The 23,835-nt window shown below is 41.5% G+C and overlaps 1 protein-coding gene across 15 annotated transcripts in view; it reads left to right on the top strand.

Moving 5' to 3' along the window:
* ptprsa (protein tyrosine phosphatase receptor type Sa) overlaps positions 1-23,835 on the top strand; it is a 513,824-nt gene that overhangs the window by 243,463 nt on the left and 246,526 nt on the right. For all 15 annotated transcript variants that reach the window (XM_060941290.1, XM_060941298.1, XM_060941295.1 and 12 more), the window contains one exon: positions 13,433-13,619. In XM_060941290.1, coding sequence (XP_060797273.1) covers positions 13,532-13,619 — 88 coding nt within the window. In that variant the 5' untranslated portion in view covers positions 13,433-13,531. The remainder of the gene's footprint in view (positions 1-13,432; positions 13,620-23,835) is intronic.

Here is a 23,835-nt window from a genome sequence, read left to right as displayed (position 1 = left end):
TGGGGGAAACCAGAGCACCCGGAAGAAACCCACGCAGACACAGGGAGAACATGCAAACTCCACACAGAAAGGCCCTTGCCGGCCACTGGGTTTCGAATCCTGAACCTTCTTGCTGTGAGGCGACCGTGCTAACCACTACACCACTGGTGTACGTGTGACAAAAATAAAGGTTTCTTCTTCTTAGTGTTACAATGTCACATTTAGTCATGGTTCATGATCAGATAGTTTTCTCACTGTAGGTTTTTTTTTCTTTCAAAATACAGATTCAGAAACATTTCTTGCTAGTTTTTCCCATGTCTGATTAGGAGTCCCCAAAATTTCACAACCCCACTCCCTATGGACTTGCACAAAACCATAGTACAGTCCAGCAAGCTCAGTTTATCTGCACAGGGGATGCGACAGCACTGAAACCCTTTGTGTTTAATCTGCTGCTGCTGCTCTAAACATGTTACATTGCTCTACTGAGACCCTGAGTACAGTATGTTCCTAACTGTATCATACATGATGGCCATCAAATGCACTGAAGAACATGACACTATTGACCTCCTCCTCCTAAACCTCATGCCAACATGGCGTTGAGCCCACCAGTGCCACTGAATGCCGCCATCTCTCACAGTCTTGGCTGAGTGCTGGGATGTCCTTCAGTCTCAAATTAACCTGCTGGAGGTCTTGACGAACGACATCGTTCCAACGGATGCATGGTCAGTCGTGAGGGTGTCTTCATCCCACTACTGGCGGATCAGGTTCGTAAATGCGTCTTGTGGAGTGGTCGTCTGTGCAGCACAGGATGTATCTGAGCCAATGAACACGGCGCTGTGCAATGGTGCAGAGGATATTTGGTTGGTTAGTTCTCTGGCAGAGCTCTTCATTGGAGACACGGTCGTACCAACACCCCCCCTCAATGGTCCTGAGGGCACGGGTCTTGAAGCTGAGAACGCGGGTGGCCAAGGTCTTGCTGAGAGGCGCTGTAGAGCAGCACAGACAAAACCGCAGCATTGTAGACCCTTGTAAAGGCAATGCGATAAATACTGACAGTACAAAAGAGTTTGTGAAAAAGTCAAAAACATCTCTCAATTAAAGAAGAGCGACAAGGTTATTTTATTTAGTCATTTTAGTTTTATTTTGTCAGAAAGATGTCATAATTTTTTTCATTGGGGGTGAATATTTTTAGGCTAGGTTATCGGTGAGAAATTAAAGGTAGACTGCCTTTCAGATTTTTCAAGTTTAGGTCATAAAAAGAATTTTCCCTGACACCCAATTATTTTTGCTTCGTGGACGGAAAGCTACTGAATTCGAATCCCAGACTTCCAATTTTATTAGTTGTTTTAAATAGAGCAATTAATGAATTTAAGGCCACAAGACCCTAAATTCTCCGCTGTTTTTTCCTGCTTCACCAATACAAGATACTACGTCATGCATCACATGGTGGGCTTTCCTCGTTGGCACAAAGCATTGTGGGATACAAATTTGAAACAGGAGAGAAAAATGGAGGATGTGAGTGTGCGAATGAAATGTGAAAGACCAACTACAGTAAAAGAAAGTGAGAAGAAAATACGTTATGTTGTGAAGGAAAGGAAACGCAGGACCAAACTAATAAATATCGGCGGTCAGCGAGCACCTCGGTGTGATCAGCTGTTCGTTTAGCGACAGAATGATGGAACTGTCAGTGCACAGTCAAAGGTAAACCTGTAGATGGCAGCAATGCAACACTGTGGATGCCAGCTGCCGTAAAACCCAAAAGAAGAAGAAGGTAAACCCAAATTAAATAACTTCCCAGTCACAGAATGGCCTGATATTTTGTGAGATATTACAGAAATAAACATATATCACAATGACCAAATTTCAGAGGGAACTAAATTTCACCGATTTTATGAAATCAAAAAGCCGTTTAGCTTTAAGTACGGTACAAAATTAAAATGTGAACAAAAAGTTCTGGAAGTCCACTCTTGATTTCATGTGCAATAAAATGAGGCGTCCAAACAGGAGGAGAGGTGCTGGCAAGTTGATGAGGCCTGATTTGTCAGATTTGAGTCAGAACTGAGTCAGAAGGTAGATTTCCAGCAGGAAGATTTCAGTGTTCGCAAAAAGGAAACAGTGTCGTGCTTCTACAGAAGCTTTTCTAAGCTCAGCGCCCAACTGGAAACGTGACAGCAGACTCACAGAGCCTCATATATCCAAGGCTTCTACCTGACCATTCGTTCCTGCTCTCTCGGCACATGGCTCCTGCAGCCGCACCGCTGCTGTCTTTTGTGAACGTGAAGCTGAATGCAGCTGTTGCTGTGCGCTTTGACAGCGAGCTGCTCTCTGACACACCGCCTGTCAGCAGGCCTTCACTCTCACATTGTGATTGCAAGGCCCTCAGGAAAGGCCTCGCAAACAAAGGGTCAGATTGACGTGTGTGTAGGTATGTGTGTGTAGGTATGTGTGTGGCAGTCATTGTGCTGACTGGTGTTCTCAAGGGAGAAAGCATAAAAGGCTTATTGTAAGAGCGTGCGCTGTGTCAAATGCACCCTCCGGGTAGGTGTAGGATGGGAAGACGATGAGAGGGTGTGTTAAACGTGTGTGTGTGTGTGTGTGTGTGTATGGTGGTGTGTTATGTCAAGTGCTGCAATAAAGTCATCATCATCAGCTATCTGCTCACTGACATCTCGCCCGTAGTTTGTCAGGATTTTGCCAAGTGACATCAACGAGGGTGTGAAGGGCAGTGAACTTGCATTAAATTCAAACCATTTGCAAACTTAAGAAATATTGCCATTAGCAATTCTCTTTCTTTTTGGTCTCATATTAAACACTGGTATGACACAAAATACATGTGTTAGCAACTCTGGGTTCTCCAGAAAGTCTGAAGTAGCCGGATTAAAAAAAAGTAGTAAGCAGCTAATGTGCTAATGCTAATATGCTAATGCATTAATGCTAGAGGAGTCTGGGGGTATGTACCCCCAGAAAATTTTGAAATTTACATGCCTTCTGCTGGCTTCTGGTGCATTCTCAGCTGATAAATTACTAACCATTTCCCTGTAAAATCCTTGCAAAATATGTATGAACTTTCCCTCCAGATGTGCATGTGCTTGGCTTTCTCAGTTACCCTCTATAGTACGCTGCCTGGCTCTGTAACATAACTACATGGTGTAACGTAACTACATATGCTACAGCATGGTGATGTGGTCCAGCTCAGCCAATCAGAGCATGAGAATCAATCTAGCTGGTGCAGACCGTCTGTGCAGATGGAGAAAACCACTAGTCGCTGGCGCTTGTGGACATCTCTGTTGAGTTAATGCTAGCTCACTAACGCTAATTCTGGCAAACCTTTGTTAAGCACTACAATTCAGAGTTACATCCACATATGCCAGTTAAAGCTTTACTGTGCAAAAAGGAAGCCTTATGTTAACAGTGTCCAAAAGTGCTGTTGACTTCTCTGGGCTCTGAGGCATCTGGGATGGACCATCACACAGTGGAAACATGTAATGTGGTCAGACAAATCAGTATTCCAGGTCTTTTTTTGTAAAAAAAAAAAAAAAACAGACGCCATGTGCTCCAGACCAAAGACAAAAGGGACCATCCAGACTGTTACCACGAACAAGTCCAAAAGCCAGGGTCTGTCATGGTATGGGGTTGTGTCAGTGCCCTTGGCAGAAGTGACTTACACTTCTGTGATGGCGCATTAATGCAGAAAAGTACATTGAGATTTTGGAGCAACATATGCTGCCTTCAAGACTACATCTTCTCCAGGGATATTTCAACAAGACGATGCAAAACCACATTCTGCACACATTACAAAGGCACGGCTGTGGAAGATGAGGGTGCCTGTCCCCTCTGTCCCCAATAGAGAATGTGTGGTGAATTTTGAAATGAAAAATATGACGACAACCCCCTACTGTAGCACACCTTAAAGGAGAACTGAAGGCAAATTTTTTATTATCAAAATTCTATTTATTTCATTTTATTAAATACAAGAATGCATTTTTGAGAGCTATTTTGTCACTGCTGTAGCAAGTTCTGAGTGAAATATGCTGTGTAATATATCAGTCCATGTGTCAAAGCAATGGCCGTAAACGAGATTCGTTGAGATCTGTGCGAGATATCGTAGAACAGAAGTAAAACATACAGCAGAAATCAAAGTGACCAACATCTGCCAACGTCGTCAAAAAACACACGCGCCCTCTTTCAAATGCTGATGTAATCAAGCCGGAAGTTTTGTTTGTTCTGATGGCAATCAGGAAAGTTTGAAAAAAGTAGGCAGTAATCGTCATTTAAACTCGTTTTTGTGCAATATTTCGTTTGGAAAACAGTTTTCAAAATGGCGGCACTGACACCTGGTTGACACTTCACGTTTCGAAGTCTCGCACAAGTCTCGTGAAGATCACGCGGATAAGCGACGCCTGCCGTGGACCATCTCATCTCATTATCTCTAGCCGCTTTATCCTGTTCTACAGGGTCGCAGGCAAGCTGGAGCCTATCCCAGCTGACTACGGGCGAAAGGCGGGGTACACCCTGGACAAGTCACCAGGTCATCACAGGGCTGACACATAGACACAGACAACCATTCACACTCACATTCACACCTACGGTCAATTTAGAGCCACCAGTTAACCTAACCTGCATGTCTTTGGACTGTGGGGGAAACCGGAGCACCCGGAGGAAACCCACGCGGACACGGGGAGAACATGCAAACTCCACACAGAAAGGCCCTCGCCCGAAACGGGGCTCGAACCCGGACCTTCTTGCTGTGAGGCGACAGCGCTAACCACTACACCACCGTGCCGCCCTGCCGTGGACCAAACAAACTAAATTCAACATGGCTAAAAACCGAACAGGCCGATAAGTATAATATTTAATTGCAATTAGTTGCCAATACGAGTCACGATATAAGGTTACTAAAACCGAAAACATAATTGAATAATACGTTAATTAAGAAATGAAGCAAGTTTAAAAATGACTTCAGTTCTCCTTTAAGACCTGTTTGCAGGTAGAATGAGACAAACTAACACCTGAAACACTTCATCACTTGCTGTCTTCAGTCCCTAAACGCATTTTAAGTGTTGTGAAAAGGAACGGAAACATTACAAAGTGATAAATGCTTTACTGTCCCAAGTTTCTTTGAAATGTGTTGCAAGAATCAAAATTTTAATAAGTGTTTACTCTGGGGGAAAACCCCCCCAGAAAAAAACAATACAATTTATTGAGGTAAAACGTCAAATAATGTGCTGTTGTATTGTTTTGAGTGCAATACAGGTCAAGGATTATTTACAAATCATTGTTTTTAGTTGTAATTTCAAATTCAACATACCGTCCCAACTTTTTCTGATTTGCAGTTGTATAATCCCATCATCTGAGTAACTCACTGAGAATTAATAGCAGTTTGTCATCGGCAGAAATATCAGTAGTTGCCTCTGTAATTACAAGATTAGGAGATTGGTGAATAATGGGATGGAGAGATAAGAGCAGAATGTGTGTGTGTGTGTGTGTGTGTGTGTGTGTGTGTGTGTGTGTGTGTGTGTGTGTGTGTGTGTGTGTGGTGAGAAAGTAATAGGAGTTTGGTGCGGTCTGACGTATTCAAGTACTGAAGATAATGAAACTGCATTTTATTTTCACCTCATGTAACTTTACTTTTTGGTCTGTTTCAAAGTAAGATATGTGAAATATTAGGTCAGTCGGGGTAATTAGGATTATTAACGCATAATCAAGTATTATTCCAGGTGTCACAATTAAGACCAATCATGTTTCTGTCTCTTCTCATGTGTCTACTCTCCTTCTAATACATTATTGTTTCTATAGTAACAACTTACACATGGACTTGTATGGCTTGACACGTCACATAATTTAAGCCTACAAATAAACAGATTATAAGGATTTTACAAAGAAATACCTGGAATTATTGATAGGTTGAAGTGATGTTGATATAGACGAGATGTTTATTTACTATTTTTTTGAATGAGTTTCCAGTAGTGTTGTCGTACTTGAGATCGGTCTTGCCTTGGAATCGAACGCATTTTTACTCCGTCTCATCTTGGTCTCAGACAAACAGTCCTGTGCAAAAGTCTGAGGCACATGTAAAGAAATGCTGTCGACCAAAAATGGCTTAAAAATAATGATATAAAATGTTTCATCTCATCTCATTATCTCTAGCCGCTTTATCCTGCTCTACAGGGTCGCAGGCAAGCTGGAGCCTATCCCAGCTGACTACGGGCAAAAGGCGGGGTACACCCTGGACAAGTCGCCAGGTCATCACAGGGCTGACACATAGACACAGACAATCATTCACACCTACGGTCAATTTAGAGTCACCAGTTAACCTAACCTGCATGTCTTTGGACTGTGGGGGAAACCGGAGCACCCGGAGGAAACCCACGCGGACACGGGGAGAACATGCAAACTCCACACAGAAAGGCCCTCACCGGCCACGGGGCTCGAACCCAGACCTTCTTGCTGTGAGGCGACAGCGCTAACCACTACACCACCGTGCCACCCTAAAATGTTTCAATACTAAAAAAAAAAATACTATAAACAGCAGTAAGCCATAATAAATAAAACAAAGTCAATATTTGGTGTGAGACGACCCTTTGCTTTAAAAAAAAAAGGGCTCCGGTACAGTGAGTGCAGTTTTATAAGGAAATGAGCTGTAGGTTTTACTGAGCATCTTCCAGAACCAGCCAACTGGACACTTTGTCACACTCGCTTCTTCATTTTGCACCAAAACCCAGCAGCCTTCATTATGTTTTCTTTTTTAATCTGAAAACTGCTCTCTTATGTAATATGCTGCTCAGATACAAACTTTTTTTTCCTGTAACATTTAGTTTTGTGCTGGAAAACGAACGTGTGGACTCTAAAATGTTTTTGTACCGACTCGATAATGTCGACGTCATAAAATGGAAATCTATAACAAAGTTTGTATGAAAAAAAGGGTGTCTAAGACGTTTGCACAGTGCTGTAGGTGACCCGGGATTTTATTTCAAGACCGCTCAACTGTGCAGATATCAAATTGAATGTACATTGTCTGATTTATTTGTTACCATCATTACATGAAAAAGGAGCGTTGAATAAAGATGTTTAAGTTGATTTCAGCTCTGAATGTTTGTTTGTGGGTGTTTTTATGGGACTGTGGCTCTTTCAGATAAATCCGAGAAGTGTCTATGGTTTGCATGTTCCACATTTTATCGGAAGTGTGACATGCTGTGTGCGCACTGCTCTGGTCTTGGTCTCGACTTGGTTTCAACCCCTCAGAGTCTTGGTCTTGTCTCAGTCTCGATACACTCTGGTCTTGGTCATGACTTAATCCCAGTTTAGGTGGTCTTGACTACAATACTGGTCTCCAGTGGCAGTGCTTTGTATCAGGAAAGCTATAATTTTTATCTCCCGCTGGCCGAAAGGCCCGAAGGGGGATTATGTCGTGGCGATGTCCATGTGTCTGTCCATCCGTCCATCCCAGGAAAGGGTGCTCACCTTCTGAACTCAACTCCTCTCACAGTTTTTGGAGGAATTTTACGAAACTTGACAAGAGGCATTGTTATATGTCGGTAGTACGCATATTGTAATTTCGTTAAATTCGTCACATTTTACCAGAGTTACAGCCCTTGATTAACAAAATTATACTTTGACAATTTCATGAGAGTGTGTTTTTCTTCGGGCGGCACGGTGGTGTAGTGGTTAGCACTGTCGCCTCACAGCAAGAAGGTCCTGGGTTCGAGCCCAGCGGCTGGCGAGGGCCTTTGTGTGTGGAGTTTGCATGTTCTCCCCGTGTCTGTGTGGGTTTCCTCCGGGTGCTCCGGTTTCCCCCACAGTCCAAAGACATGCAGGTTAGGCTAACTGGTGACTCTAAATTGACCGTAGGTGTGAATGGTTGTCTATGTGTCAGCCCTGTGATGTATGAGATATGTATATGGTGAGAGTGGGTTTTGAATGCTGAAAATGAAATATATATATATACAGTATATATAAGCACTGTACCAATATGCGTGAGGGATCCTATATACAACTTGTAAAAAAAATAAGTTGAATTAATTTATATAATAGAGTTGTAACCCAATGACGCTGTCTGTATCTGTTTAATGCTCTGAATATCTGTACCTTTATTTGGATTTAAATCCAAAGTGGCCATGGCCTAATGGGATTTTTTACATGAAAGAATATAAACCCTAACACTTACCTTATAATTGGTCTCAAGAGATGTATGCAGGACTCCACAGTCTAGTTGAGACCAATTCTGAACTGGAATGATGTAGATAAGTTTTAGGAACTGTCAGAGCCAAAATTCACGCATCATGCTGGGGCGGCACGGTGGTGTAGTGGTTAGCGCTGTCGCCTCACAGCAAGAAGGTCCGGGTTCGAGCCCCGTGGCCGGCGAGGGCCTTTCTGTGTGGAGTTTGCATGTTCTCCCCGTGTCTGTGTGGGTTTCCTCCGGGTGCTCTGGTTTCCCCCACAGTCCAAAGACATGCAGGTTAGGTTAACTGGTGACTCTAAATTGACCGTAGGTGTGAATGTGAGTGTGAATGGGTGTCTATGTGTCAGCCCTGTGATGACCTGGCGACTTGTCCAGGGTGTACCCCGCCTTTCACCCGTAGTCAGCTGGGATAGGATCCAGCTTGCCTGCGACCCTGTAGAACAGGATACAGCGGCTACAGATAATGGATGGTGTTTTCCTTCTGAAATCAACTGCTCTCACAATCTGTGGAGGAATTTCACCAAACTTGGCAAAAGGCATTGTTGTATGTCGGTAGTACGCATATTGTAATTTCGTTAAATTTGGTCACATTTTACCAGAGTTACAGCCCTTGATTAACAAAATTATTATCCCCTGCTAGCCAAAAGGCTCAAAGGGGGATTATGTCATGGCAATGTCCGTCCGTCTGTTTGTCTGTCTGTCACAGGAAGGGTACTCACCTTCTGAAATTAACCCCTCTCACAAATTTTGGAGGAATTTCATGAAACTTGACAGGATTATTTGTTATATGTTGATAATACGCATATTGTAATTGCATTCAATTCAGTCGCATTTTGCCAGAGTCATGGCCTTGGTACCAAAATTGTACTTTGACAATTTCATGAGGGTGTATTAAGCACTTATAGTATAGATATAGTTGCCAGCGGGGGATGTTGTGCTCTCAGAGCACTCTTGTTACACTTTGTGTTTCTTCAGAGAGAGAAAATGGATAGGCCGGTGAGTGAGCGGCTGTTTTATAGCGAGTATAACATGCGTCATAAGAAGGATTGTTTTTCTGACATTCCACAACATTAAATGCAACTATTAACGGATATTATTTCAGAAATACAAGCATATTCAACACTTTTGTTAAGAGTGCAAGTAAGTCGCTAATTTCAACACTTTTATTATTGTGTTTTTTAGCATGCCAGTGCCATTATTTAGCACATAACCCACAACAATTGTCATAGCAATTAACATACCATGTAAAGCTCATCAACAGATTTCACGCATGATACACAGGACCGATTTTTTTTTCCCCCAGCCACCAAGTTGGTCATTTGATACAATGCACAATTGTATCGGACAGATTATTAATGGATTTTTTAAAAGACATACAGTACTGTGCAAAAATCTTAGGCACCCTATTTTTTCATCCAAACTTTGTTATAGATTTCTATTTTATGACGTCTATATTATTGATTCGGTACAAAAACATTTTAGTCCACACGTTTGTTTTCCTGCACAAAATTAAATGTTACAGAAGAAAAAAAGTTTGTATCTGAGCAGCATATTACATAAGAGAGCACTTTTCAAATTAAAAAAGAAAACATAATGAAGGCGCGGCGGCACGGTGGTGTAGTGGTTAGCGCTGTCGCCTCAAAGCAAGAAGGTCCTGGGTTCGAGCCCCGGGGCCGGCGAGGGCCTTTCTGTGTGGAGTTTGCATGTTCTCCCCGTGTCCGCGTGGGTTTCCTCCGGGTGCTCCGGTTTCCCCCACAGTCCAAAGACATGCAGGTTAGGTTAACTGGTGACTCTAAATTGACCGTAGGTGTGAATGTGAGTGTAAATGGTTGTCTGTGTCTATGTGTCAGCCCTGTGATGACCTGGCGACTTGTCCAGGGTGTACCCCGCCTTTCACCCGTAGTCAGCTGGGATAGGCTCCAGCTTGCCTGCGACCCTGTAGAAGGATAAAGCGGCTAGAGATAATGAGATGAGATGAGATAATGAAGGCTGCTGGGTTTTGGTGCAAAATGAAGAAGCGAGTGTGACAGTCAAAGTGTCCAGAAGAACTGTGGCTGGTTCTGTAAGATGCTCAGTAAAACCTACAGCTCATTTCCTTATAAAACTGCACTCACTATACCGGAGACTTTTTATTTTTAAAGCAAAGGGTCGTCTCACATCAAATATTGACTTTGTTGTATTTATTATGGCGTACTGCTGTTTAGAGTATTTTTTTAACGTTGAAACGTTAAACGTTATTTTTAAGCCATTTTTGGTCGACAGCATTTCTTTACATGTGACTCAGACTTTTGCACAGGACTTTCTGGAAACACACTTGTATACTGGGCTTGTCTGAAATGGACTTATTTTTTCTCTACCTGCCATTATGGCAGATAAGAAGAAGAAGAAACCTTTATTTGTCACATGCACACTTCAAGCACAGTGAAATTCATCCTCTGCATTTAACCCATCTGAAGCAGTGAACACACGCACACACACCCAGAGCAGTGGGCAGCCACACTAGAGTGCCCGGGGAGCAGTCAGGGGTTAGGTACCTTGCTCAAGGGCACTTCAGCCCAAGGCCGCCCCATGTTAACCTAACTGCATGTCTTTGGACTGTGGGGGAAACCGGAGCACCCGGAGGAAACCCACGCTGACACGGGGAGAACATGCAAACTCCGCACAGAAAGGCCCTCGCCGGCCACTGGGTTCGAACCCGGAACCTTCTTGCTGTGAGGCGACAGTGCTAACCACAACACCACCGTGCTGATAAATAAAATATATTCACCTGCCACTGCTGATTCTGAAATCCATATGGAAAAAAGTGGAATGATAAACTGACACAATTCACTGACAAGTTTATAAGATGTAGTCGAAGACTCCTGTCACTTGTCACTTCACTGTGTGCAGCTGATCTTATGTGTGCCTTAAACTGTGCAATTCTGTGCGTTTTATAACATGTGGGATGTAATGTGTGGCCTTCAGGAACATTCTCACACCTGTGCTGCAGGTTCATTCCCAGAGCTTATAACCATCGTGATGCTGAGTACTTTATAAACAGCTGTCACCTACCGGTATAAGTATTTGGCACTTGACTAGACACCAGTTTATTTTTCTGCCAGTTGCAATCAATTTGTCAGACAGTGCTTGAAGCTTCTTCTAGTTTTTGTACATATGATTTTAAGATTTAAATAATGTTAACGGAAATGGTAGCATGCTTTTTTTTTCTTTGTGCCTGAGGTAAAAAAAATTGACCAAGAAATAAAGAGAAGATTTTTCTGGATAAAGTATGATGGATCGTGGAGTGTGTGTGTGTTGATGGAAATTATTATTTGGGTAGGCATGTAACGACATATCATGCGACAAAAAAAATTGCGATACAAATTTATGACTATTTGAATCGATGAAATAAAAAATGCATCATGATTATTAATAGGCTGCATAGTCAGTTTTTCCTAGCTGTAATTGCATTGTTTAGACAGCAGAGGGTGCAATAACATTCAATAGCAGGAATACACTTGACTTCTCCCAAGGTTGAAGTAACACAGCTCTAATGCTGCGAAACACACAAAAAGCAGATCTAAAGTGCAAAAGAGCTGAAGCTGAAGAAAAGAGAAGAAAAATGGAGCTAGAATAAATGTTCATACAAGTTTATTAAGAAAAAAGACTATTTGTTATAAACTCTTTCATTTTTTCAAAGAAAGGAATATTTTAGTTAATAGGCTGTTATATTTTACGCCAACCTTTACAAATGTGGGTAAATAATTATTGCTGGTTGTTAAGAAAATGAAACAAGTTTTGCTTGTTTTAACAAGAGGAATATTTAAGTTGATGAAAAATAGGAAAATAAATGGGGTTTTTTTGTAATAAAATTTTCTTGATGTCATTTTCTTTTTCAAAATATCATAGGAAAATCGAATCGTGAATTGCGTGAATCATTACATGCCTATTTGGGTGCTTATAGGAGTATTGAAATAAAACTTGCACAATTTTTCCAAGACATTGTTTCTAGTTTTGCACTGGAGCAACAAGGCTGCTGATACTCAGAATCACAATCAATACCAGCATTTTTTTTTTAATGATGGATTTGATATGGGACAAAAAGAATGAATTTGAGACAATCCTGTGGAAACAAATTGAAACAAATGGAATTTTGGAAGTGTAAATGTTTACAGGGCGGCACGGTGGTGTAGTTGTTAGCACTGTCACCTCGCAGCAAACAGGTTCTGGATTTCTGTGTGGAGTTTGCATGTTCTCCTCATGCCTGTGTGGGTTTCCTCCCACAGTCTAAAGACATGCGGATTGGGTCAACTGGATACTCTAAATTGCCATTACGTGTGAATGTGAGTGTGAAAGGTTGTCTGTGTTAGCCATGATAGATTGGCAGCCTGTCCAGGGTGTACCCCAGCTCACCTGCAACCCGCAACGGATAAGGGCTACAGAAAATGAATGAATGTTGACATATAATTTGCTTGTAATTTTTATTTGCTTTGATATTGTATTAGGTTTGTACTTTATGCGTTATTATATTTGGAATGTAAGTGAATTTTGTTTGAACGCTGCTCTTTTGTGTAAGTGGGTTTTAGTGATGTTTTTTTTTTCTGTATTTTTAAGTGCTTCAGTGCTTGAAGCCTCGGTCACAACCGGCTGTACGTGCTCCTACGGCTGGTCTACGTGCAAAAAACGCAAGAAACGCACGGAAGGCGCGCGTGAAACGCACGGAGGGCGCGCGTGTGAGACGTGCTGATTTTCGAGCCGTAGACTGGCCGCAGACCGGCCGCAGAGGTTCTCTGTCATGTCAAACAAACTCTACGGGCGCTTACGTTTTTTTCAGGTTGCAAGACAAACTTATGGCCAACGCGCGTGTTTCTCCACGAACAAAAAAAACGCAGCGATTTGGGAAACGCCAAAAATCGCACGGCCAAAAAATCGTACGTCCGGTTGTGACCTAGGCTTTACAAACTTTAAACCTTACTCACTTTTAAAGAACAAACAATTGTCATATACGAATGATTCACAAAAAATTAAATAAAAAGCTGTTTCCTTGCTTTCCTGATTTAATTTCGAAATGAAAAACAAATGAATGCAACATACAAGGACCTATAAATAACATGACTCTAATGTGTAATTTCAGTGGAAAGGTCAGGAATAAAAAGCTCCACTACTGCTCCACTTGGTAGCCGAAATGTAATTGTACTCATTTAATTGATGAGTTTAATAGAACCTGTCTGCCGTTAAAGTATCCGTGACGCACAAAAAAACTCGCTAACAGACTCTTTTGTTTCTCTTTTTCAGACTGCTAAACATCCAGCGTGTCTACACCCCTACCCTGCCCCGCCCCATCCCCTCCCCTGCTTGGTGTGGGACAGTGGCTTTTCCACCAGGTCGAAGGTCATGTGCAGAATGGTGCCCAACATGGCCGCGCTGCTGTGTGTGAGCAGCCTGCTGCTGTCTCCGCTGCTCGGTGGCTCGCTTGCCTTGTGTAAGTCCAAACAAAACCTCAGCCAAAGCTTGCTGTTAGGACATCTTACCCTGGAAAACTGCATGCATGCTCTAATGAACTTGCTAGAGTTTGCTTGGAGTCCTTTTTTGTCTTTTCTGTTTGAATCGGTATGTTCATATGGACACAGATAACTGATCCCAGATCTGAGACAGAAGTCTGGATAAGATTGGTTGGAATATTTAGAATATGGGCAATTCTTCAGCAGAGAGGCCAAAATGAAATGATTAAGATTGCCTTAACTTGTCAGCTCAGTGATATCGCTAAAGTATGGAATCCAAGGCAAAATGTACTGAAAACCGTATTGAAAAATAATCACCCCAATTATAGCAATGTCGCATCAGAGAAATCTTGGTTTGAATTTTAAAAATGAAAACTTAGTTTTTTCTGACGTAATTCCATTAGTGACTTTTCTTTCCTCATAAAAGATTTTGCGTTCAGAATTAAAGAAAGACAGTTTTTCTATGATTTTTTTTTTTAGGATCAAAAGATACCCCATACCGTGTGAAATTTGTATTTAATATTTAATCTTGAGTAGTGCTACTAAAAAAAGTTACCACATTTTTCTATGGATGTAACTCCGTTACCGAAGAACTACTCATACAGTACGTGTCTTAAAATGTATCATCTCTGTAAAATATTTTTGTCATATGATTCAGGAAAAGGTGCAGAATTTCAGTTAAACAAAGAAAAAAAGCTAAAACAGGTCCTCCTTCAAAGACTTAAAGTGCATATCCTGGACCAAATTCTTTTTTTTTTATATGAAAGAATGTCCCTTTACACACTCATCCAGAAGGGTAATTTTACACAAGGCCATCTGTCTATAGCAGAAAAAAATAAAATAAAACACGTCTGGAAAAATCCCAAGGGAGTCTGGAGCCAGATTCGTGACGTCACCTGCGGAATCGCCAGCAGGCTGCGCGAGCTTGCACGGTTTCAGTGCACAGCCTGTGTAGACCAAGTTTAGCAGCTAGCGATTTTGCATTGAAATATGGAATTGTCACCTGAGCGCAATGTGGGAAACGATGAGTACTAATCCCATCAAGATTGGTGTTGCTATACCCTCCTACGATACATCTGTTAACCATTTTAATAATTACGCGATAACGTTGAAGAAATTTGCAGAAAACCACCAGGTTGTTTTCTCATAAACAAACCAGCGCTGACGTAGGATTCAGAGGGAGGCGTCCCACACGCGACGTCACGAAAATCAATGTTTGCCGGGAAATCCAAATGCCAAGTTTTTTCAGAGGGAGACGAATTCGCTTAAAATAACTTGATTTCAACTGAATTTTTCTGGTATTGCGCAAGGTAAAAAAAATTGCACGAAATACAAAATGTGACTGATATTTGACCAAAGTTTAATATAAAATAGGAGAATTACATTGATCTTGCTCTTGTATTTACCTGTGATATGCACTTTAAATCTCTGTATTCAGTGGTGATTCTCTGATCCTAACAGGACTCGTAGGCCCTGTCCACACGGCAACGGATTCAGGTGACTCCGATACAATTGCTTATCGTTTAGGCCTGGCGTCCACACGGCACCGGCGTTTTGGGGGCCCAAAACGCAATCTTTTTGAGAACGGGTTCCAGAGTGGAAAGATCTGGCAATGTTGCCATTGTGAAGTCGTCTGGATGAGTAGAACGGATTTGTTTACGATGACGTCACAACCACATGACTGTGAGTGCTTCATGCCGGGTAGAAGTGTAACGAATATCACCAGGATATCACCAGGAAAAAGCCTTACAGAGCACTAGTGAGAGTGAAACACGAGCTTGGATAATATTATTATTATTATTATTATTATTATGTTCAGTGTTAGTTCACAGTAGTAATGCAAGAAGCAGAATAGTGACAGTAATAGTGAAGCAAAAACATGCAATTGTACAAACGCTGCAGCTCTACAGCAAAATATTCATTTATGAAATGGTCTGATTCGTAACGCCAGTAGTGCCAATGATCTTCTCATTGCGATGCGATGCGAGTTGTCAACAAATCCTATAACTTGGTTCATGAAACGCGCTTACAAAATATTTTCACTGTGAATATTTATTGTGTAATGGTGCAAAGTGAGAGAGAGAGAGAGAGAGAGAGAGAGAGAGAGAGAGAGACTCTGCCCTTAAGGCAGAGTCAATCCCGCCAGCAAAAATAGGGAAAAAAAGGAGCGATCTCACCTCTTCAGATGTTGGTTTAAGTCCGACAATACATTCCTCAAAAAGGGCGTAGAGGAGCAAATTAATCCATCAACGTGTAGCATTCAATTTATTCCGGACCATTAAAGACGCCGCCTTCCACGTAGAATCATACGTCATCCTCGCCGCCATATTGGAGAGGTCAAAGCAGAGAATAAAGATTAGCTGCGTTTAACTGTACCAACAGGTTTGCCGTCCAAACGAGATCACATGGGATTACCTTTCACAGGTGAGACTGGAAAAATACTTTTCATTGTATTTGGTCACACCCCTAGAGGTGTGACATGTGTATTGCATCGTTTTCAGCAAGCGTTGCGTTGCCATATGGACCTGATATTTTACTGATCGTTGCCCATTTGGACACGATATATTTTTAAATAACATCTCGTTGCCGTTGTCGTGTGGATGTAGCCTTAGTGAGCGCTCTGTTAAAGGCCGTTTCACTTGGAGGGTCAACTGTTTAAGCCGATAGATAAAGCACATAAACTGTATTGGTGTCGTCTTTAATCATCTTTTCTTTTCCTTATTTCTCACGTCACACCATGTCTTACATTTCTGTAGTTAAAGAATTGAAACAAATTCATTCAATCTTGTTAACATTGTCATGGCAAACTTTTTAATTCTGTTGTAGTTTTGTTGTGTTTTAGTGAATGATAAGTTTGCTTTTATATCGATAAAAAATAAATTTATTTAAAAAAAAAATAGCCACCACAAATAGAGTATAATGCAGATGTTACAGGTGATTTTTCAAATGAGGTGATTCTACATTTGCCCATGTGAATTAGGTGGACATTCTTAAAAGGGATTTTTGGGCAGAGACTCATTAAAAAACGGGGGGGGGGGGGGGGGGGGGGGGGGGCATGTGATTTGCCCATGTGATTCTAGATTTACCTACACTACCGTTCAAAAGTTTGGGGTCACCCAGACAATTTTGTGTTTTCCATGAAAAGTCACACTTTTATTTACCACCATAAGTTGTAAAATGAATAGAAAATATAGTCAAGACATTTTTCTGGCCATTTTGAGCATTTAATCGACCCCACAAATGTGATGCTCCAGAAACTCAATCTGCTCAAAGGAAGGTCAGTTTTATAGCTTCTCTAAAGAGCTCAACTGTTTTCAGCTGTGCTAACATGATTGTACAAGGGTTTTCTAATCATCCATTAGCCTTCTGAGGCAATGAGCAAACACATTGTACCATTAGAACACTGGAGTGAGAGTTGCTGGAAATGGGCCTCTATACACCTATGGAGATATTGCACCAAAAACCAGACATTTGCAGCTAGAATAGTCATTTACCACATTAGCAATGTATAGAGTGGATTTCTGATTAGTTTAAAGTGATCTTCATTGAAAAGAACAGTGCTTTTCTTTCAAAAATAAGGACATTTCAAAGTGACCCCAAACTTTTGAACGGTAGTGTATGTGAATTAGGTGGACATTCTTAAAAGGGATATTTGGGCAGGGACTCATTAAAAAAAGGGGGCTTGGATTTTTTAGGAGGTTCATCAAAGAACAAGCACACTTCAACAACCACTCTGTATTCACCATTCCATCTTCTTATACCTCTCTAACTAGAATTACACTTGCCTGTCTCTCTAATTTAATTTGCTTTCCTCCACTCACATTTTACTGTCCTTACTGGAAATTGAACTCAGGACCTTCTGCTTTCAAGTCCACCACTTTACCACCACCCCACAGAAACATTCCACTAGTTTACCTGACCCGAAACCTAAATCCTAATTCACCTCGGGAACTCCAGAATCACCTGATTTCCAAAATCACCTGTAACACATCTATAATACTCCTTATATAGTTGTGTGTACTGTAATTCTGGTAGATTGATACAGTGGTGCTTGAAAGTTTGTGAACCCTTTAGAATTGTCTATATTTCTGCATAAATATGACCTAAAACATCATCAGATTTTCACACAAGTCCTAAAAGTAGATAAAGAGAACCCAGTTAAACAAATGAGACAAAAATATTACACTTGGTCATTTATTTATTGAGGAAAATGATCCAATATTAAATATCTGTGAGTGGCAAAAGAATGTGAATCTTTGCTTTCACTATCTGGTGTGACCCCCTTGTGCAGCAATAACTGCAGCTAAACATTTCCGGTAACTGTTGATCAGTCCTGCACACCGGCTTGGAGGAATTTTAGCCCATTCCTCCGTACAGAACAGCTTCAACTCTGGGACGTTGGTGGGTTTCCTCACATGAACTGCTCGCTTCAGGTCCTTCCACAACATTTCCATTGGATTAAGGTCAGGACTTTGACTTGGCCATTCCAAAACATTCACTTTATTCTTCTTTAACCATTCTTTGGTAGAATGACTTGTGTGCTTAGGGTCGTTGTCTTGCTGCATGACCCACCTTCTCTTGAGATTCAGTTCATGGACAGATGTCCTGACATTTTCCTTTAGAATTCACTGGTATAATTCAGAATTCATTGTTCCATCACTGATGGCAAGCCGTCCTGGCCCAGATGCAGCAAAACAGGCCCAAACCATGATACTACCACCACCATGTTTCACAGATGGGATAAGGTTCTTATGCTGGAATGCAGTGTTTTCCTTTCTCCAAACATAACGCTTCTCATTTAAACCAAAAAGTTCTATTTTGGTCTCATCCATCCCATCTCACAAAACATTTTTTCAATAGCCTTCTGGCTTGTCCACATGATCTTTAGCAAACTGCAGATGAGCAGCAATGTTCTTTTTGGAGAGCAGTGGCTTTCTCCTTGCAACCCTGCCATGCACACCATTGCTGTTCAGTGTTCTCCTGATGGTGGACTCATGAACATTAACATTAGCCAATGTGATGATGTTTTAGGTCATATTTATGCAGAAATATAGAAAATTCTAAAAGGTTCACAAACTTTCAAGCACCACTGTATGATATTTGAAGACGATCAGACAACACATCACTCAATGGTTAAATGTGTAGACAGTTGCTAGGTAGCTGGGAAACACTGACACCAAGCATAAACTAGCTAATGACTGAGGATAATGATATTGCTAACTAGCATTAGGTTCATTCTAAATGGACCTCAGTGAATGTTTTTCACAGGTCAAACCGAACTGCAGATCTCTGCATTCTGACAGTTTGATAACGTGCTCACATGCACATGTTGATGAACAACAACGCTGTCAAAGCTGTGAAGTGAAAATCGTTTACAAATACATCTGTGTGCTTGCAAAATCATGGCACTATGGCCCATTTTTAATGACTGCTGTATCCAATATCGCATCGACACGTCCCTGAATATATGAAATTTGTGTGTGGGGCGACGAAACATTTTGCAGAAAGAAGTGAGTCACTGAGAGATTTTATCCTCTACACATTTTGACTCGCTAGCTTGCAGGTCATATCCTGTTCGGATTCCGTGTTCATCTCAGACAGATGATAAATATGGGCACACACTGGAGAGTACCAACACTCATCAAAGGCTTTTTTAACAAGTTTATGAGTTGTGTTAGAGCAGGAAATCGTGTAGCGCCGAGGTGAATTAAAGGGTCAGAATCAGGAAACACTGCTCTAGTTTGGAGCTGGTAGTGTAGAAAAGCAGTTTGGACCCGTTTACCACATAAAAGTGTTCACTGTATATGGTATTCATTTACTTCTTAAAAAACTGGGCCTTGATTTAACTGACTCGAGTGGATGCGGATGCACAGTATGAGGAAGGGATCTAGGTGTGGAATTATTTAGCTAGTCTCTTACTCACTGTTCTTTCTCATGCACTCTGATTTTATGATTCATTTTGTTGTACTAGTTCTTTGTTAAACACAAGTAGGCACAGAGAGAGAGAGAGAGAGAGAGAGAGAATCCCTTTTCACATATGAAATCTGTTATTGTATGAGGTAAAAATAACATGGAATAGATACATTTTCATTCCCACTAAGTCTTCCTTAAAGGAGAACTGAAGTCATGTTTAAACTTTCTTTATTTCATAATTAATGTGTTCTTCAATTATGTTTTCGGTTTTAGTAACCTTATATCGTGACCCGTATTGGGAACTAACTGCAATTAACCTCCTAGGGCTTAGCGGTCACATGCGTGGACAGCACTTTATGGAAATTCGGAACAAGAATCCACATATGTGGACATACTTTTTCTCTAAAAGTACATCTTATCAAAAGATGATGCTTAGTTTTTATTCTAATCAGGTTCTAATAAGCCCAAATAGCAAAGAGAAATAAAAAATGCATGTAAAAAAACAGCTTGGGCCTTAGGAGGTTAAATATTATACTTATCGGCCTGTTCGGTTTTTAGCCATGTTGAATTTAGTTCGTTTGGTCCACGGCAGGCGTCGCTTATCCGTGCGATCTTCATGAGACTTGTGCGAGACTTTGAAACGTGAAGTGTCAGCCAGGTGTCAGTGCCGCCATTTTGAAAACTGTTTTCCAAATGAAATATTGCACAAAAACGAGTTTAAATGACGATTACTGCCTACTTTTTTCAAACTTTCCTGATTGCTATCAAAACAAACAAAACTTCCGCTTGATTATATCAGCATTCGAAAGAGGGCGCGCGTGTCTTTTGACGACGTTGGCAGATGTCGGTCACTTTGATTTCCGCTGTTTTACTTCCGTCCTACGATGTCTCGCACAGGTCTCAACGAATCTCGCTTACGGCCATCGCTTTGACATATGGACTGATGTATCTCATCTCATCTCATTATCTCTAGCCGCTTTATCCTTCTACAGGGTCGCAGGCAAGCTGGAGCCTATCCCAGCTGACTACGGGCGAAAGGCGGGGTACACCCTGGACAAGTCGCCAGGTCATCACAGGGCTGACACATAGACACAGACAACCATTCACACTCACATTCACACCTACGGTCAATTTAGAGTCACCAGTTAACCTAACCTGCATGTCTTTGGACTGTGGGGGAAACCGGAGCACCCGGAGGAAACCCACGCGGACACGGGGAGAACATGCAAACTCCACACAGAAAGGCCCTCGCCGGCCCCGGGGGCTCGAACCCAGGACCTTCTTGCTGTGAGGCGACAGCGCTAACCACTACACCACCGTGCCGCCCTGGACTGATGTATTACAGAGCATATTTCAAACACTCAGAACTTGCTATAGCAGTGACAAATAGCTCTCAGAAATGCATTCCGATATTTAATAAATGAGAGAAAATAGGAATTTTGATAATAAAAAATTTGCCTTCAGTTCCCCTTTAATGGAAAAGTAACAGGTATTTTGTATTCCCACCTGACTGTATTTAATGAAATGATTCGGGTCACGAGCCTTCACGAGACATATGAACCATGCAAGACTGGAGATGACATATAATTTTACAACGCGACAAGTCCATCGTTGTGAAAAGCCCAAGCTGAGACATTAGCTAGTTAATAACGTGCACAGCTCGAGCTGCATCATGTCTCTGCTTAACTTGTTTTGCTCAAGCAAAGGCTATTTATAACATGTTTGCTTGTTATACTGTGACAGAACCACATCTTCATTTACATCACTGCCAGCAATGCCACAACTGGTCACAACGTGAAAATCCGACGGTTCCGATTCCCGCCGGAGTCGTGACAAAAGATTTCCATAAATGTTACGAGGTCGACAGGGGTAGATTAACATTTTGACTTGGCTGTTTTGCTCCTTTCTTACACGACAGCATTACAGCATAATAACAGAAAATATATGGTTTTCAGTCTGAGAGAGAATGGCATGAGAGAGAGAGAGATGAGAGAGAGAGGAGAGAGAGATGAGAGCCCACCATTCCCCTTCATTGACTCCAGGTAAAAACAGGGATAATTTAGGTGATAAGTGAAGAAAGATCAGGAGAGATAGTTAGATTGAGGAGGAGGGGGATGCTGGCCGCTCCTCCATGTCTTTGTTTGCTCGGGTGAATCTCTCTCTCTCTCTCTCTCTCTCTCTCTCTCTCTCTTCTCTGTATGAGTTGGGACAGTAAAGCCAAGCGCCTGGCTGATGTGTGTATCTGAGCGAGCAAGTATTTAATCAGTCAGCTTGCCTCACTGATCCTTTATTCACGTCAACCTCAGAACGACAGCAAACCTCTCTCTTTTTTTCTTGGCCTTTATCCATCCAGCATCTGTTCTCTTGCTTTCTTTCATACCCCCCCCCCCCCCCCCCCCCCCCTCCCCAATCCTGCACTGGTTGCTTTTTTTCTTCAGCTGAGACTATAATTGTTGTGTCTGTCACCTCTCTCTCTCTCTCTCTCTCTCGTTAGTGTTCTCTAACCCCAGCTAATTATTTTAGGTTATCATTACCCCCCCCCCCCCCCCTCAGTTCTTCCCTCAGATTACATTGGTGAATTACTAAAAACATTTTAAAAATACTTCATACAGCATGAATAACATTAATTACAGTTAGCATCAGAGGATAGGTAGCTATCATGTAGCTATTAAGCCTTATAACACTACAACATAAATATAATTGTTTATAATATCCTCATTTACCTCAGATTTGTTGGTAAATTACTAAAAAAAAGGACTCCATACAAATACATTTACACTGTTTTTCCTCAGTATAGACAGCTAACTGAACTTCCATGAAAAGAGAATAATTTCGTGAGCTTTCACATGCCTATCCTTCATAGAGGCGTTGTGATGGTGGAAATGAGACAAAACAACTACAAAACAAATCCTTTTTCCTCAGATGTGTTGGTTAATTACTAAGAAAAGACTGTACAATTGTAATTACACGTCGCATCCGATATCATACAAGCTTCTGTTGGCTCTGCCATATTGAGAAACACTGACCTTGCGTGAGAACTCAAGGTTTCAGAAAATTTTGACTTTCAAAGACGTGAATACCACAAAAGTGAGCCGTCAGAATGAAATCTTAGAAAGACAGTGAGCGTACACACATGTAAACAGCATTACTGAAAGATAATGTTGGCTTTTTCAGTCTTTCCTTTTAATAGTGTAATGATAAGATCATGAGCAAGCAGGGCAAAGTCAGTCTCAGGCCCACGGCTGCAATCACCATCCCTGTTACACACACACACACACACACACACACACACACACACACACACACACACACACACACACACACACACACAGTGGCCAATGCTGATTGGCTGTGCAATGGTTCCTCCCGTCTCTTCCAGTCTCTGAGCTCTAATTGCAGATTAATTACGAAGTCTTTCATACATGCACCTGTTTCAATGAGAGCTTCAAAGCATTAAACCTGACATATGCACACACAGGCAAACATTTACACAACACACACACACACACACACACACACACACACACACACACACACACACACACACACACACACACACACAATAAGCAAGTGGCCCTGTAACTGTCTGAACACACCCTACTAAACAATTGAAGACATACAGCATTGTGTAAAAGTCTTAGGCACCCTGTTTTTATCAATACAAACTTTGTTATAGACTTCTATTTTATTACTTCTACATTATTGAGTCAGTACAAAAACATTTTAGAGACCAAACGTTTGTTTTCCAGCACAAAATTAAATGCTACAGAAGAAAAATTGTTTGCATTTGAGCAGCATATTACATAAGAGAGCACTTTTCAGATTAAAAAAGAAAACATCATGAAGGCTGCTGGGTTTTGGTGCAAAATGAAGAAGCGAGTGTGACAGTCAACGTGTCCAGAAGAACTGTGGCTGGTTCTGCAAGATGCTCAGTAAAACCTACAGCTCATTTCCTTATAAAACTGCACTCACTGTACTGGAGAGGTTTATAGTATTTTTTTAATATTGGAACATTTCATTTCATTATTTTTTAAAGCTGTTTTTGGTCTACAGCATTCCTTTACATGTGCCTAAGACTTTTGCACAGTACTGTATGTACTCTCTCTCTCTCCACTTTTCTCTCTATCTCCGTCTTCACCAACTCTATTATAGTATCCATTCATCCATCCATTAACTGTAGCCGCTTATCCTGTTCTACAGGGTCGCAGGCAAGCTGGAGCCTATCCCAGCTGACTACGGGTGAAAGGCGGGGTACACCCTGGACAAGTCGCCAGGTCATCACAG

The sequence above is a fragment of the Neoarius graeffei genome, chromosome 15 (assembly GCF_027579695.1).
Source record: "Neoarius graeffei isolate fNeoGra1 chromosome 15, fNeoGra1.pri, whole genome shotgun sequence".
NCBI lineage: Eukaryota > Metazoa > Chordata > Actinopteri > Siluriformes > Ariidae > Neoarius > Neoarius graeffei.
The sequence above is the reverse complement of the archived record's forward strand: the minus strand, read 5'-3'. Positions and strand labels throughout refer to the sequence as shown.